The 18581-nt window shown below is 42.4% G+C and overlaps 1 protein-coding gene across 1 annotated transcript in view; it reads right to left on the bottom strand.

The window, feature by feature from the left end:
- The window catches only part of Col22a1 (collagen type XXII alpha 1 chain), a 236740-nt gene that overhangs the window by 11136 nt on the left and 207023 nt on the right, over positions 1 to 18581 (bottom strand). The window contains exons 53-59 of the mRNA XM_028773262.1: positions 14146 to 14190; positions 13444 to 13497; positions 11457 to 11510; positions 7864 to 7917; positions 6459 to 6530; positions 4139 to 4174; positions 1310 to 1354 (exon numbers count right to left, since the gene is read on the bottom strand). Coding sequence (XP_028629095.1) covers positions 1310 to 1354; positions 4139 to 4174; positions 6459 to 6530; positions 7864 to 7917; positions 11457 to 11510; positions 13444 to 13497; positions 14146 to 14190 — 360 coding nt within the window. The remainder of the gene's footprint in view (positions 1 to 1309; positions 1355 to 4138; positions 4175 to 6458; positions 6531 to 7863; positions 7918 to 11456; positions 11511 to 13443; positions 13498 to 14145; positions 14191 to 18581) is intronic.

The following is an 18581-nucleotide window of genomic DNA, read 5'->3' as shown; positions in this document are numbered from 1 at the left end:
CAAAGTATCAATGACTTTTGAGATTTTAATTTAGGCAAACTCCAAAGAGCTGTTCCGGTTTTCCAGGTCTGATGTACTTCATAGGGTCTTGAAATAAGCTGGATGATTTTCGATTCAGAGGTATAGAACACCCTGTTGAGTCACCTGGATACCACGTACCACCATGCATGTGGCACAGCTTTTTCTATTCAACAACCCTCCTGTGTGATGAAAAGATCTCTCCCCCATTTTAAACACTCCCAGGATGAAGGAATGAGGAATATAAGCACTTGGTGGCAAGGTTCCATGGAACCACTTAACAGAGGACAGGCAAGCTCCCCAGTTATTGATTGTGTATGAAGAACAGCTTCCTGTCTGTGGGCTGAAAACCCTGGCTCTGAACCAGGACTCATGCCCACACTCCTAGGCAATCACTCTCAAGACCCCTGAGTGACACTCAGGAGAAAATCGACTCAGTGGCAGGAAAGTACAAAGCTCCAATATTCAAGATTAAACAGCCACAGGACAGTGGGAACAAAGTCATCTGAAGGAGAGACAAGAAGGGAATACAAGAGTGGCAGAGACCACTTCCATCTCTCCCTTTCCAAGCTGCAGGAAAAGCCTGCCAGCTCATTACCCATCCAACTTGTGAAGAAAGCTGAGATAAATTCTTTGCAGGACCATGGAAAACAACCATGGGCGGGGGTGGGGGATCGGATATCATCCATGTAGTACAACAGCTGACCAGACACAGGACTGTGGGCAAACCAGTCATGCACAGCCCTGAATGGAGCAAGAGCCTGTGCATTTGAGTGTGAGAATGCTCCCTGCCCCCTCCTGCACTTCTGTAAGAAAAATGTCTCTCCCCTGTTGGTTTCTGGAAAAATGAAATGTAAAGAAAGGCTTTCAGAGTGTGGCGCCAAGGCGACTCATTATGGGAAAATCTGTTCCCTTGTCACCTCCAGTGACAAATCTGGCTCCCAGCAAATTGGCACTTAGGGAGCCAGGCATATCCTGCATGCGCCTTCACACATGGTGAGCAGGGAATCTGTCAGAGTCTCCCAACACTTGTCTTGCATTGATAATTATGGTCATGATTTTATTCCTCAAAATAGCCAAAAAAGAAACAGGAAAGAAAACTGACTATGTCAGTATTTGGGGGAAATAACCCTACTGCATTAAGGGCTTGGATTTTTTTTCATGGAAAGTCATTTGCAGAAGACAGCAGTCAAGGTTGGGGTGCTTATTAACTGCCCTGAATAAATTCCAGCCTTGTAACTATGGGAAGGTCACCTTGAGCATGCTCAGATGGCTGCACATTTCAACTTACCCTCTCTCCTTTGGATCCTGGCTCTCCAGGCTTCCCAGGAGCACCCTGCAATGAGATAAGAGGACAGTAGTCGCTTTACCACTGCCATCTGTGCCTCCATCTTTGCTTTTCTTCTACACAGTACTTCCTGGGGAAAGGGGATGCTGGAGAAACTAAGCTCCCCATCCACCACACCTCCACCTCAAAATCTTCTACAGGGGCAGTCTGGATATCAAGCCACTCCCTCTTCATTCCGTTATTCCTGCCCCTGCCCATTCTTGACCTGGGAAAACATGAGTCAATAGTATGGCTTCTTTGATGTCTTCTTCTGCTTCTCTAGAGAAAAACATGACTCTCCTTGGAATACCCTGGGGCCTTCCAAAAACTGGTCTTTGGACAAGCTAACATCACCTCTGATGTTCAAGACCTTGCTATTCTGCAGGCTCACAGCCTTTCCCTACCATCTTCTCCTGGACCCTTCATAACAGATGGCTTTGTTTGGCCTCAGAAGCTCTCTCTTCCCACCCAGCACCTGGGAAAAAAACCAACCTATTGTTATGCTCTTAAAACTTTTGTGGGTATACAGACAGTCACAGGAGGACTAAAAGTCACTCCTCCATACTTTCTACAATTGAGGCACTTTTTTTTCTTCCAGCCTATGTTTCTTTTATCCTCTCCACCTGGAATATCACTTCCCTCCCTCCCTCCTTTCTTCCCTTGCTCCCTCCCTCCTTTTCCTCCCTCTATCCCTGCCTCTCTTCCTCCCTCTCTCCCTCCCCATTTTCTTTCTTCCCTCTGTCCCCATTTCCTTTTCTTTTCAAGACTCTTGATATCCCCTCTGAAAAGAAGTCACCTTCCTGCTAACTGCCACCTAAATTTCTTCTTCTAAGATTTGGGAACATAGACATGTTTGTTTGTTCATATTCAGTTGGCAAAAGTTTGGAAACCTTATTCATTAAATAGGACATCATATTCCTATACCAAAGTCCACCCTGAATCTACAGGTATTCAAAATTTGCCAACCCAAAGGCTTGACTTTAGGGCAGTCAGTCCAGCCTAGCCTGTCATAGTTGATAGACATAGTATACATTAAGAATGTAGACATGGGCTGGAGATACAGCTTAGCAGTTAAAGGCATGTACAACTTTTGCAGAAAACTGAGCTCAGTTTCAAGCATCCTTTAAGGGGGCTCACAGCAACCTGTCACCCCAGCTCTAGGGGATCTGACTCCTTCTTCTGGCCTCCAATGGCACTTGCACTCACATGCACATATCCAACCAAAGCTGCACACATACACATAATTAAAATGTAAATTCATCTATGCTTTAAACCTGAATGAAAGCATTCTACTTCTTCTGAATCCAGTTTTCTCAGTCACCTCATACTACAAACATCCACCACCCTACTTCCTTAGTACTATTCCAAGCTCCAGGGCCAATGAAAAGTAGCATGGGGACATGATCCTTTCTCTCAGGGTACTCACAGCCTGGTTCAGAGGTAGGTATGGGTATACCAATTCTAACAGACAACAAACAATTTTTCTTTCTATAATATTACCACATAAAGGTCCCACAGTAATTCAAGAGAAAAAAAAAAAACACTTGACATTGGATGCTAGAAAGCACACAGCCTGGAAGTTCAGATAAAATTCAACAGGGATTACAGGAGAAAAAAGACTCTGGAGGACAGGGCAAAGAGGAAGCCTCAGTGATTATCTCTGTGGTGTGTTCCCCATCAAAAAGGAGCAGGTCACGCTTGAAAGAGAATGTGACCGGATTAGGGGAGATTTGCCAGGCCTGGTTAGCCTGAATTTTATTCTGGAGGGCAATGGAAAGGTACAGAGAACTCATGTGGGCAGCAATATAACTGAGAGCTTGCAGAGTTGATGCAACCTTCAGAAATGGGAGAAGGGGCATTATTTCCTCCAACTTAACCTAGTAAGCAAGAACAATGATTGATCACCAACTGAGGAGTGGGTCTAGTGAGTGACAATCTATGGGTCAAAAGCGCAAGGTACTCAGACTTGGAATATTTGATCCCGCCTCAAGGAGGGCAATCTTTTATAACAGTGGCCCAAAGGGACACAGTGACAAGGGTGTTATATTTCAAGTCAAGAGTGCAGACTTTGATATACTATAAACAATTTCCTTTAAAGTCTTTTCTCTACATCCTTCATTCTATTCATTCATGCTCAAACACTTTTGGTACCTTCTGTGAGCTAGGCTCGTGTGCTTGCACAGGACAGAGCAGATGATCAACAGAGCAGCTCAACAAGTGCTCTCCTCTGCTGGTCCACAGAGAAGGAGAAGGGATGGTAGGTGAAAGTGTGAAAGTATTTAGAGGGAAGGAGGAAGGGAGGGAAGGAGAGAGAGAGAGAGAAAGAGAGAGAGAGGGAGGGAGGGAAGAAAGGAGGGAGGGAGGGAAGGAGAGAGGAAGGGGGGGGAGAGAGAGAGACAGAGAGACCTGAAAACTAATTAGGTATTTAATTTAGAGACTAGAGTGAATGCAGCTGTAATCTGAACTGTATAATAGCATAAAATGTTGATGTCCAATGGATCTCTAGCTGCTGTAGAAGGTCATGGTTGGCCAGGGGCAACCATTAGGGAGGTTCTTGCAATGACCCTTGTAAGAAAGGATTCATGATTGCTGACATAATGATGCTGCCTGGTGCCCCTGTCAGCTGGAAAACTTGTGACAGTTTGTGAAACTAAAACGTAAAACCACAGTCCAGAAAACACACTGACACTGGTGAAGGAGTTTTGATAAACTCAGAGATTGCTTCTCAGACCATCTGTGGTTCCCAGAGGAAATGTCTACCAAAGAGGAAGGACAGGGTTGGGAAACACTTGCCTCCTTTCCTGGAGCTCCTATCTCTCCTGCTTCTCCCTGTAAAAAGAACATAAGGTCAGTGGGTTCAGTAGCACCATCCAGTGCATGTTAATCTTCATGACAGATGTCAGTGATCCAGATAGTCTACCTTACAAGGCCATTGGACATGCAGTCTTCTGGTCAGTGCATGCAGAAGAAAGTAGAGGATAGAAACAGAATATAAGAAACCTCCTGGCTATGGGATTTTTGTCAGTGGGGTCAATGTATCTCTACTAAACAGGTTTTAAGAAGTCAGATTTACCCACTGTCTCATGGGAGAGAGGCTGTTATCATCCGGAGACAATGTGTTAAGTAAGATGACAAAAAGATGCTGGAGTCCAGCTTTAAATTGATTACTTTGTTGACTGGCTGTATGATATTAATGACTTCTTTGCCAATCCCTTAAGTTCATTATGCCTCAATCTATTTATGTATAAATTAAAGGGATTCACTTCACCCATGTCATAGGTTACCATAGGTTATTTTCATTGATACATACTTTTTAATTGAGATAGGTAAAGTACAGTGACTAGCATGTAGTAAAGCTGGAGAACTGGTCTGTTTCTGATTAAGGCTTATTTTTTTGAAAAATATAGGTACTTGGCCGCTCAGTGGCAGCCAAATTATAAACAAGCACTGGAAAAGAGAGAAATTGAGTAATCCAAGGAAGTGAGTGGACAAGCCATATACATCTTAGACCACAGATCAGAAGTGGAGAACAGTGAACTTGATACCACGAAGAAAGGAAGGCTCCAGTTGTTCCAGTGGTCATATGAAAAGGGTAGAATCCTCTGCTACATATGTAGCTAGAGCAGAGGCAAAGGGGAAAGAGGAAAGGATGGGGGGGGGAGTGGTTCATGGAAAGAAGATTGAGAATGGGGATAACATTTGAAATGTAAACAAATAAAATGATCAATAAATGTTTAAAAAGAAAAGGGCAGAATCAAATTAGAAGAGATATTCGAGAATATGGGACCACTTTCGATCTTGAAGTGTCACATACAGCCTTTATCATCCATCATTGCAGGCCAGGGTCTGAAGAACAACAGTACATGGCTTTAGTGTAGCTATGAATGAGTCCGTATTACCCCTTTAACAGCTTCAATATACTCTATAAAGTCAAGTCAGGGTACCAAGACTAAAGCTCCAGATGGGTACAAATATACACTGTAGCTGTGAATTAATCACCTACATGGTCTGACCAAAACTTGTTCATTTTTACAATCATTATAAGCATCCTTCAGGCTCCAGGGCCATTACAGTCAGTGCTATCCACCACAAACACCTACAGAAATCATCACAGTCACCTCTACTTATTGAGTACTACAATGGGCTGTGTTAGCCCTTTATGTGGATTCTCACATTTAATACACAGAAGTGAATGATGCTGTCATACCACTTGAGTAAGGAGATAGCCACCATAATGAGATGCTAAATGATCTTCCTAAGGCCTTATAATTAGAGTACTGGGCTTTGGAATCCCATGCAAATGCCAATTATGAGCCCTCAATGGCCTCCTAAATCATGATGCACTTCGACATCATACTATCTCACCACAGCATGAAAAAAATGGCCCTTAAGACATGATGTCAAAAGTATCTCCTCTCCAGGAAAAAGACATCGGGATGGGTATGGCCCTCGTGCCTCACTGAACAACGACAGGGGGACCAGAGCCATTACAAGGTCCCCTTCAAGTACTGGAGGTCAGGCCTCTATCCCTGCCTTCGCAAGATTAGAATTGCCACAGCCCTTCTATATGTAGAGAAGGGAGGAGATGTCAGGGGCAGCCCTGCTTATACACTGAAGGCCTAAAATCAGCCATAGGCCTAAAATCAGCAATAGGCCTATCATACATGTATACTAATACCAAGTCTTGGGTCTCAGTGGAAAAACATTGAAACAGATGGCAATAAGCTAATGTAAACAGGCAGCTTTTGTGGAAATTTACAAGCCTGAGTAGTCATAGACCTTGTAAATAGGTAGCCTTGGCAGACAACACCAACTTAGATAAGGACAAGCAAGTTATAGGCAGAGTCATAGTGACTTGTTCCCTGAACCTTCATCTAGCCTATACCTGGTTCTGAAAGATATGTGTATTCCCCCTGAACACCCACACTCCAGTGTCATTCCCTTCTCCACATCCTGCCTTTCTGTGTTTATAACCCCTGTGTGAATTAATTACAATTTGAGAAAAAATAAATTACTTTTTTTTAAAAAAAGACATGAATCAGCAAGGACAGCAGAGAAACTCAAGGTTACACCTAGAGCTAGGCATCTTGGCACCATTATGTCCTCTGCTTACCGGAGGCCCACGGGGACCCAGAAACCCTGGAAGTCCTGGGCTTCCACTCTCTCCTTTGTTTCCCTTCTGGCCCTATGAATGAAAAACAGGGAATTAATAAAAACAGGCATCAAGTGATGCTACCAGACTCAGAAACTTGATGACTTCCAAGCTGTGGATCCCTGAAACCCCTACCCCTTCTCTGAATTGGAAACAGGATGGGTCAGAAAGAGACATGAGGTTGGGAAAACTTGGAATCATGACTGAGGAGTAGAGAAAGAATATGAAGGGGGGAAGAATTTCCACTGACAAAGAGTGGCCCTCCCATTCAAACAGTGACATCTAAGAATGGATCCTTAAAAACACTTATATCTAGATTTTTGCAGCCTCTTTGAGGTTGGGCACTGCTTCCCATGACACTGTTAATAATCCCAGTGTGGTGACTGTAGCTTTTGAAGAAAGCCTTTGAGTCTAATGCCTTAGCTTTTTACAAAGTGCCCCAAAGTGGGTCAGCTCTCTCTGAGGCTAGCTTCTCCCTTGGGTGGATCTACCCTCAGGGTCCATCCCTACCATGTATACTTTGTTTCAGTAGGAAGGACAGATCCTACATTGGAGTTTCTGATAGAGATTACTAAAATTGTCCTAAGGATAGACACTCATTGTAGTTGTCCCTGGACCAATGGGATAGTCTCTACCAGTGTGACTGGGCATCCTAGGATTTGTGGATTTCTGGTCACTCTGGATTCTATCTGGACATTATCTGGAAAACACTGGCTAGCACACTGTCCTGGACGTTTATAAATGGCATTTTATGCTTCCAAGGGGCTCCTGAATAGATCTCAATCTAAGCAAATAAAATATAAGCAGGCTAGGTAAGAATGAAATTCATACTCAGACTTGAACCTACTGAAGCCCAAAATCCATTAAAGAATCATCTGCCCCATATGTCTTCTCACTGACCTGGCATGAACCTCAGATCCAGAATCTAATCAGTGCCTAAAAATCTACCCACCATATTCTTTTAACTATCTACCACGGAACTTTCTTGCTTCCCACCCATCACTGCCATGTCTATTCCCATACTTACCCCTGACCCCCATTCCACTGATGTGGTCAAGTTTTCTTGGTCTGACCCTACCTCTTATTTCTGTCATTCAACATTCACTGTGAAATCTTACTGCACATTTTTGAAATTGAATAGCTGGAGGTGTCCATGTTTCAGACAGAAGAGATTGAGAAATGAAATCAAATGTATAGAAAACTTTTAAAGAGCTACATATCCAGATTCTCTGGCTTTGGGACTAATTGTACCATTCAAAAATGGATTCATTCTCCAGTGTTTTCCAGGATAGAGAAAAAAAAAGAAACACCTGTGACATGAGACCCTTGCCCTGACACCATTAGGAAGATGCAGATGAATACTCACTGGGGCTCCTGGACGGCCAGGGTCTCCTGGAGATCCAGGTGATCCACTGCTGCCCTGGTGGGAGAAATAGAAATGTTTACCCTGCCAGTACTCTGTGCCAGGGCACCACCAGGCAGGGCACTTGAGCAACCTCAGTTGCAGGTGGACAGCTTAATTACCCAGGCTGTTCTCACTCAGGCTGCCGTGTCTCTCTGAAAACCACTTCATCTTGCAGAGAATGTTTTTCAACTCGTAAAAATAGTCAATGATATTTAATTCATAACATTATTATGGAATTAAATAAGTCCGTGGGCATGAAAAGCCTAACTCAGTGACTGGTGCCCACAGAACCGCACAGTAAATGAGAGCAAGACCATTCTTCATTCATTCTGCAACTCATAGGCTGGGCTATGAAAACTACAAGCATAAAACTCAACCCAACTCAGGAATAGCTGCATAAATCATAAGGTGTGCCTGAGGAATCAGGTCAGCATTCTTTTCCCATTGCATACCCCTCCTCTAGGGCATTACCACAATCCCAATGAATACGTGAAAGCACAATGATACAGGAGGCTAGGGTAAAGACTATCTTGTTCTATCATGCAGTTGGAAACTGAAAAGATCCATTACTACAGGTTCTAGGACAAACTTCCTTGAATCAAATACTTTCTAACTTGATATTTATAATTTTGGCAAATATTTCTCAGTACAATTTTACACAGTGGCATTCTCCTGTAATCTCAGCCATCCTGGGGAAATGGCAAGGGGATCAGGAATTCAAACCTCAGGCTCAGCTGACGTAGTGAGTTAGAAGTTTGCCTTGGCTATATGATGCCATTTATCAAACATAGCACACACAAAAAGATCCATTATAGAGTAAATATCAGGAAACTGGATAATTCTTCTAGTCACTCTGTTTCAGTCCCAAATCAATCCCTATTGCCTAAAATGCACACCCAAGGCACAGCACCATCTGCCCACCAGACTTCCCACGGTATGCTCTCTGTTTGTGCTCAGCTCACATCCCTGCCATGAGTCTTTGACTTGTGGCTCTTATATCCCTGGAATCTAGTGAATGACAGACACGGGGGTTCTCTGTTTAATAAAAAGACAAAGAACATCACAGAGATCCATTCAGTGTTAATCCTGGAAACACAAGATGTGAATGATGCCTATTAACTGAGTTGTGTACTCAAGAAGGTGCCAACATCCTCAAGACCTGATACAGTCAACATCCTTCCTGTGACCCTGTCCAGATTCTTCTTACATTGCATACCAATTCCTCTTATGCATCATTCACTTCTCATACCAAATGCAAATGTCATTACTATTTTACCTGTAGAGAAACTGAGGCATTGGAACCTTAAGCCACACAGTCAAAAGAAATGAAAAAACTGAGTTCTGAGTATAGTACTGAACCCATCCCATACTGCACTGTCCTTGTTAAGGAGGTGGTTTGTAGGTCAGTAACCAGAAACTCAGCCTCTGTGTTTCCCCAAAAATATGCCCATGAGACCATGGATATTCACGCACCTCATCTCACCAGATGCACCCAGAAACCACATAACATATATAACCTTATTTCATAAGGAAATAGAGGCACAGAGAAACTCCAAGTTCTCTCTGGGATCTCAGCTAGTGAATGCAGAAATGGAAGCCCCTGAGCATTAGTTCTGACTGACAGGCATACTCAGACCTTCCAGTGAGTGCTGCCTGCCACCCCTCCCTATACTCCTTCCACCCACCAACCCATCTGTGTCTCTCTAAAAATATGTACTTTAGCTCATCCCTATGGAAATGATATCTCTCCTACTTTTCCCTGTAGTCCCCCCTCCTCTGCCTCTGCAAAAGGAAGAGGGCTACCAGACATTAACACATGTTGCCAACACAAGTTTTGTTGTCCACCTGTTCCCTGTGAAATTGATCTTTTGGTGCTGGGACTAGGGTCCCTCCTGAGTCACAGAACCACATTCAACCTTCCCAAGCTTCTGATCTCTAAACTCCTGTTTCAAGTTCTTTCCTCCAGGACAGTGTTTCTGCAAGACAATCTAGTTCATAGATATTTAAGGTATTAAATTTAAGGGTCTTAAACTAGGAAAGGAGATATCATTTGAAATGTAAACAAATAAAATGATTAATAATAAGGGAGGAGTGACTTCAGCCTGTTAACCTAGACTGCTTGAGTCCAAAAACTAGAAATTGCTGACTAGCTGTGTGACCTTGGGTAAACTATGAGCATCTCTGCATCTTTATTTTGTTATCTTTGCCTTGACAGATTCATAACATAGTTTCAAAACTCAGAGGTCTTAGGAGAAAGCTGAATGACATCTATGTTTCATGCAGTGAATTCTTCATATTTCTTTGAAGCCAGTAGTGGCCGTGAGGTAGTAATCATGTGAGCTTTTTCAATTCCTGTGTGATTATAGATTTTAAAGAGAGCAAAATGAAGGTTTGGGGCTACATAAACATCTGCATTCAGCACAACAGAAATGAAATCATCTGTAATCATGATCATACATAACAGGATTAAGGCACACACAACGCTGATAGTCCATGGGTCTAACAGTGGCCCTGGGAGAATGCAGCAGAGCTGAAAAGTTCATGATTCTTAGTGACATCATATCCAGCCCATTGTCATAGCATAGCACGCCACTTAGACATTAGTGGTGGCACTGGGGCAACCAAACTACAGCCACAAGTGTAAAAAGTTACAAGTTAAAATGATCCATGGAACACCACAATAGACAGTGACAGTAAATCGCTGTTCTGGTTTACATAGGTGAAATGATATACTTTCCATCTTCATTTTAGAGTGCATACCTACTTACGAAATGCAGTTTACTGTTCATAGTATGCTAAGATACATACACAGCTTCCTCTCAGCAGTCTCCAATACTTTACTCTTTTACATAGCACTGGGCATCCACATATCTACTTTCTACTTTTGCTCATACTTTATGGATTTGCCTAGGTGTATGAATGGGAATGGATAAAACCCCAAATACTTTCCAACCAGTAGAATATTATGAGTTAAGTTCACATGCTGGAATGCTAATGTCTAGGCCCTTAGAATTTTACTTTGTTAATAGGATCATCAGAGATGTAATAAGCCATGTGAGTTGATAGTATAATAGGTTGGACCCTTAATTCAATAGGACTGATTCACCAGGACCAATGCCTATATGAGAGAGTAATTTGAGACACACACACACACACACACACACACACGGTCTACACATAGGAAGAACAGTCCATGAAGACAGAAGCTTAACCAAAGAATGTTATTATAGTTAGCCAATGCTAAAAAGCTGGAGATGTAGACATCTTTCCTAGCTGGTACCTTAATCTCTTTCCTCTGGCCTCCAGAAACAAGGTCCCAAATTAAAAACATGCCAGTTCCTGAAGTCCTTCTGGGTAGACTGTCAGTGGCTTGCCCTGGGGTACATATAGCAAGACACTCAGGTCAGAGGGCAGTGGCTGTTTAGTGTCCTCTAGGATACAGAGCATCATTTTAAAATGATGCAGTTATTCACACCATGGTGAAACAAGCAAACATCACTATGGTGGCAGGTCGGCTGAACTGTGCAACAAGCTAGTCTCAAAGCAACACTTACCGGTGGTCCCCTTGCTCCTCTAGGACCCTGTGGTCCAGCAGGTCCTGTGTCTCCCTGGAACAGAGAGAAGTCATAAAACCACAGAGCTACATGGGAGGATGACTAAGGTCCAGCTTGTATCAGACTTCACCAACAGACCTAGGAACCCAGTGGTGTGCCTAGACACTTCCTTAAGAATGTCAAGTACTTCAAAATTGCATAAATTTGTTTCACCCAGATGAGGAGACACTCTCCAGTTCAAATTTGTAAATGACTGTATTTATTTACTGGTTCAGGCCAGTTTCCCTGGTAGTTTAATGTGGTCACATCCCAAACCAAGAGAAGTGAAAATGACAGATTTACTGGATAATAACCTGGAACCATTCCTGCCAGGCTCACCACAGAATGAAGCCTGCCACCCAACAGCATCATCAACTCATACATTGTGTCAGGCAGTCTCATAGGGGCCACCAACTAGATTGGTTTTTATAACCATGTTTTATCTAGGATTACTATTGCTGTGATAAAACTGCATCACCAAAACCAACACAAGGCAGAAAAGGGTTTCTCTTATACTTCTTTATCAGAGTCCATCAACCCAAGGCAATCAGGGCAAGAATGCTGATGCATAGGCCATGAAGAAGTGCTGCTTACTGGCTTGTTCCTCATGGCTTGCTCCAGCCTAATTTCTTATAGAACCCAGGACCACAAGCCCAAGGATAGCACCACCCACAATGACCTGAGCCCTCCCACATCAATCACTAATTAAGAAAATGCCCCACAGACTTGCCTACAGCCCAACCTTATAAAGGTATTTTCTCAGCTGAGGTTCCGTCCCTCCTCTTGGATGACTCTAGAATATATCAAGTTGACACAAAACTAGCCAGGACAACAGCTAGGAGACAGCAAGGGTACTAAACTGACTTTCCCAGGTGATTTCTTTTAGATCCTTCAAATCAGATACTCTAAATAACCAATAAGGTAGAGCATCAGTAGAAACAAGAGGAGTCCACTTGCTATGTACGTTTCTATAAAAGTCTTGAAAGATGTAAATGTCTAGAAGGATACCACTTGAGACCTCAGGACCCTGTCTCCATGAATCTGACAAGCTTACCATTCCTAGGAAAACAATCTGTAAACCCAATGTCAGGTCATCCTGCAAAATGCCACGTGAAACAAGTAATCAAGTTTTGGGGAATGGGCATAGAGGGTGAGCTACAAATATTAGCTTCAGGATGTCTCCCTCTACCTCTGAGTCTCTAGATCACATTATTCTCTTTTGTGCCTTCCAGAGAAAACCTCTACCTTCTCTGTCTCAATTTCAAGAACAAATAATAGTGAGAGACACCCAAGCTGTATAAGGTAAGATACAGCTCAAACAGCAGTAGGAGCAGCAACTTCTATCACTACTGCTGGTGTTGGTCATGATGGTATTGATGTTGTTGTTGTTGTTGTTGTTGATGATGATAATGAAAGTGCTATAATTAGTGATGTTTTAGTGATTGCAGTGGTGATAATGGTGGTAGTATTATTCATAGTAATGGTAGTAGTGATGGGGATGTGATGGTGTTGAAAATGGTGGTAACCATAATGGCAAGAAACATAATGGTGGTTAACGTAATGGTGGTAATGATGATTGTGGTAATGGCAAGTCTTAATATCGATGGTGGTGGAGAGTTTAAGGGATTAATAATTACTGTGATAACCAAAACAATCAAGAGATGGACAAACAATTTAGGAGAAAACATGAAATGCCTCACAAATCAGGTAAGGTAGATCCAACTGGACCATCACTGGACACTAGACAATCAGATGAACCCAGAAAAGCCTCCATCATCTGAGAGATGACCTTGGTTGACCACAAAGACAGAAGAAACTCAAGTCTCAAAGAAAGCAATTATATGGCATTCCAATCCTTCACAGAACTGCCATCTCCCACTATGGTAGGATTCCTGGGTGCCCCTCTTGTGTTCTATCAATCACTACAGGCCAAAGCATCCTGACTTACATCTTTTCCTGGTGATCCTTCCCTTCCAGGGGGGCCTGTCATACCGGGTTCTCCCTAGGAATAAGAAACTGCTGTTAGAGACAAGGCCACCTAAAACACAAAGCATCTGAAAGTGTGGAAGAGAGAAAGAGACCAAAAAGGCTGTCAGACAGAAGTGTTCCTTATGGGGTATGGCAGCCCCTGAAACAGAACTCTAGATTCCAGGAGAGTATGTGGAGCCCCAAGTGCCTCCCCAACAGGGAAGGCAGGAAAAATACAAGGTGATGGGTCAAGCAAGCCTGTTTGAGGCCTCCCTGTTACTTACTTATCCCTGGCTTATCTCTATAGCACAGTTCTGTCCTAGTTATCCAGAATACTTAAAGAATCCAACCATTAGCCCATTAGTCTTTTTCATTTGGGGTATTTGGAAAAGATGTGTGTTAAAGCATTACAAAAGGCTCTAGGGGCTCTCCATCTATGAAGAGGCCTATGTGTTAACATACACACTCTCTATAACCTAGGAAAGTCTCCATAAACTCTGACCAAGTTGCTCTTCTGAACTAAGCCTAATACCCTGGCTCATTTTATAGGGCTTGGGGACCATGTGTAAAGCCCACTGTGACACCATGCTAGTAGGTCTTTTGTTTTTTCCTGAATAGAGAGCATCAAGATGTTATACTGCTAAACACTGAATCTTCTCCCTTGTGAGTGTTACCTACTTACCCTCAGACCAGGTGGGCCAGGATCACCTGTGTGTCCCTTGAAGCCCTGGAAGAAATATGATCAAGTTATGGAATTGCTTTATCAAACAACAGTCTGAGGGAACAAAAAGGCAGAGGGTCATGAAGATGTCCTGCTTCATCTCATCTTCAAGCTTTGGTTCACCCTATTGCCTCTCAGTTGTTGCCAGTTTAGGGGTGTCAGGAAGAAAAGCAAGGAGAGGCAAGAAGCAAGGAAGAAAGAAGGTCTTCTTTATGGGGTACTACTCTGCATGGTGATATAACCATTAAAAGTGCCCATTTCATGGCTTTGAAGCCCTGTAACATGGGTTCTATTTTCTCCATTGTATTAAAAAACCTGAGCTCAGTCCTGAATATCACTCCAATAGTGAACAGGTACCTTACATACAGAACCATCTGATAAAGAGAACACCTCTCCATGGCCATTCTCAACACAAGGATGACAGAGCGCCCATGGAATCAAATCTCATTACCACCTGGGTGCATCCCGAAGGCTGCACTCGGATTTCATCTGATGACCCAAGCAAATGAAGATACAACTAGGGAGGAGAAAGCCCTAGAGCAAGCTCAAGGAGAACTCCGTCCTAAAAGACCCTCCAGGGTATTAAGGTCACAACTGCAAACTGTATCTTGTGCATCTGCAACCACTATGACTGATTAGAATATTCAATCTCCTGTCCTCTAGAGGATAAGGCAGTAGAATGAGGCGGCAGAATGTGGTTCCTCTAAGACCCAGTAGAGTCAGTGGACAGGAAGCCTCAGTCCAAATCTATGAGAATTTCACCTAAATCTGGGCTTATAAATGGAGTTCAATGACAATCTGTTCAGAATGATGCAGTGAACTGTTAGAACATCGTAGCCATTGATGAGGAAAGGTGAAGGAGAGGAGGAGAGAAGAGGAGTATGGAGTCATATAATACTTAGATTCAGTTTCAACCAGTCTATGTGACCTCAAAAAGGGTATTTGCCACTGGATCCCTTACTATATATAGCTAAGATAACAAAAATATTACCCTACCTAGCTCTCTTTTACCATCTTCAGATACCCTCTGTGCCCCTGAATCTGATGCTTCAGAGCAAACCATGGGCTGGGCATATAAATCAAGGCTCTGCTCTTCACTGCAGCCTTAGGACTCAGATGCTTCACATCTCTTTACCAGGATTGAATTTACACACATGAGCTTGAAGCTAAGACCCATTTCTGTAGACTCACTGTCCAGAATGAATAAAGCAAAGTTCTTCAATTATTCAGAACTTGGTAAGCTTCTAAAACCTTTTTAAAATAATCCCAAGACCAGCTGGACCCAAAGAAGGAACTTTAACTTCCTCTCATCCCATATACTAAGGACAAAAGCCCCAACTAAGGAGCCTCACACTGCCAGGCATTTGACAATTCATAGGCACCCTCCTCTTTGCTAGCATTTACAGCTGTTGCACAGGTGTGACACCTACTATTATTCCCATTACAAAGGAAATGGAGGTCCAAAAAAGCCCCATTTGATCAAGAAATCACAAAGGAAGGACCCAGGTATATCTTTGTCTAAATTCATGTCATCCTTCAAAGCTTTTCTCTGGGTCATCGAAGACAACAAGGGGAACAGTCCTTATTCACCAGCTTAGGTCTCTAAATTGCACCGATATCTTGAAATTCCCAGTGTCAAAGTGGCTCTAACTCTTAAGGCAAGTCCCAGAAAATGGGTCTCTCCATCTGACAAGGAGCCCCACTGACTCCTGTAAGGCAGGAGCCACCAGATAAAACTGGAGCATTATTTACCAGAATCACTTAATTATAGGAGAAGAGACTGAGTCATAGTAAGCAACCATTTGCCATATTTAAAATGCCTTATGAAAGGACCTAATGGGACTATCAACTTAAAGTATGTTTTAGGAAAAACAACCAGCCACTGATGTGTGCATTTAATTTCTGTGGGCCGTAACATTCATCCCCATGACTGAGTTTCTCCTGCTGCACACTGGAGAAACAGGGAGATTGGAGAAAATGAACATTGATTTTAATGTTTGTTTCTTTCTTAATGAATAGTAGCCAGATGACTTATTGATTTTTTTTCAAAAGAAAAATAGCACGATAGAAACAGAGGCTGTGTTCTGAGCTGCTACTTCTTGATGGATAATTGGGTTTCAGGATTTTCATTAAACATCATCACCTTTTTGAAAAATTAAGGAATTATATTAAAATTTCAGCAGCATGAAGAGGTAAAGTACTTAAAATTAAAATCTTAAAACACTTTCTTATTATAGAAAACTATCTATATTTAGTGCTATAACTAGATGTAAATTTAAATATAGCTACAATCCATATAACCATAGAGGTTAGATGTGAAGTAATGGATTTGAGAGTGGGAAAGATCTCCCGAGAAAGAGAAAATAGACTATGTAGTTATAAATTGATGGAGTGGGGTGGGGGACTAGAATGGAAGTATTAAAAAGAGAGGGGGAAAAATGGGAATGGGGTAACAGAGGATATATAGGAAGAGACTGCTAAAACTAAGGGCCATTTTGAGGGGTCATACAAAATCATATTATAGTAGGTGCTTCTTAGAATATATGCATATATGAAAGAATGTAAATGGAATCACCAAATACTGGAGGAGACAAAGCCCCAACTAGATGTCTATCACCATTGAATAAAATCGGCAGTACCAGGAATGGGTCCCATCTAATTGAGTTGTTTGTCAAAGTTACTCTATAGAAACCCTCAAACCCCCAAGGCAATTCATTTCTCTCCACAAACTAGTGATAAGGCCCTATTTCTGAAGAAGTCTACACAACCATAAACTTGCACAACTTTTTGAATATGGAGACGTTAATCTAGGTCCCTTCCTAGAGCCTCCATCTCTATGGAATAATGTTCATGTACCGGAAGGTGCTCTGCATGCTATCAAAGGAGAAAGGTAAATATTAATAACCTAGTTACAAACCCTTTGACCTACAGTGGGGACCTGCTCTCATGATATGCTGGTACGATAGTGGCAGAAAAGTTGTAGAAGTTACCAACTACTATCTGATTGGATTTAAAGTCCACTCCATGAGATTGAGCCCATGCCCATCACTGCTCAGATGACTAAGAATCTGAGAATAAATAGGTCATGGGCATAGAGGAAAACCAAATGTTACTGTTCTGCTAAAGGAACACAGCAATAAAATGACTTTTTATGACATTCTCCTATAGTAGTATATCAGTATCTTGCTCAGCCACCATTAGAGAACAAATACAAAGATCCACAGAGAGTTAGAGACCTCGGAGCATTCAATTCTAAACGGGATATTCTCACCAAATCCCTCTCCTCTAGGGTCAGGGAACTTTGAAGATGGGAAGTTGGAAAGATTGTAAAGAGCCAGAAGGGATAGAAGACACCAGGGAAGCAAAGCCATCTAGAGACAGGGCTGATAGACATATGTGACTGTGGCAGGGACCTCATGCCCTGCACTGCCTAAACAGGATGGGGGTCCCAGAACTAAGAAAGGAAGTAAACACAAGCTCCATCTCTAATACAGCAGCTATCTCCAGCTGACAACCTCTTACAAAGGAAAAGCTAGTTTTCTCCAGTGAAGTCTCTGAGTATACAAACCATATTTTAGGGTGGCCACACCCAGCAGTAGATGGCTAACACGAATAAAATCAATGACTTTTTGAAGGGATTTTTTTTCCCTTTAGTGTTTTCTGGACATTTTTTTTTAAATCTTACGGGTCTTTTACTTATATTTTATAGTTTATGATTTTGTGTTTTTATGGAGTTTCTATGTGTGCAGATGTGTGTCTCTGCATCTTTATGTGTTTCTCATGCTTTTTTTTTGGTCCTTTTCCCCCATTTGTTTTGTCTTATTCTGGTTTGTTTGTTTGGGGTTTTATAGTTGCTTATTTCTTTTCTAATGAAAGACAAAAAGAGGGGTGGATTTGGGTGGGTGAAGAGGTCAGAGGAGCTGGGAGAAATTGAAGGATGGGAAAACATGATCAGCATTTATTGTATAAAATTCCATTTTAATATAAAAGGAAAAAGCACATGGAAAATGCTAACTGTCCTGTACTCTGCTGTATAATCAGAAACAACTTAAGTTTATCCTTACACAACACTTGACTTTCTTCCTAGTATCTCCAGCACTATCATGAATAGTTAGAATGGACTTACACAACTGGAAAAGCACTAGAAGAAGGGGCTAGGGGTGTATTGCAGGTAAGAAAGTGTTTGCCTAGCAAGTACAGGGCCCTGGGTTCCCATCCTCAGCCCTGAAAAACACACCATGGTGGTCTACGCCTACAATCCCAGCAAACAGAAGGCAGATACAAGAGCAGAAGTTGAAGGTCACCATCATTGACATGGTGAGTTCAAGACCAGCCCAGGTTAGATGAAACCCTGTCACCAAAAAGAAGAAAGAGAGAGCGAGAGCGAGAGCGAGAGC

Source organism: Grammomys surdaster, unplaced genomic scaffold (genome assembly GCF_004785775.1).
Source record: "Grammomys surdaster isolate TR1022 unplaced genomic scaffold, NIH_TR_1.0 224, whole genome shotgun sequence".
Classification (NCBI taxonomy): domain Eukaryota; kingdom Metazoa; phylum Chordata; class Mammalia; order Rodentia; family Muridae; genus Grammomys; species Grammomys surdaster.
This window is presented reverse-complemented; position numbering and strand designations above follow the sequence as displayed.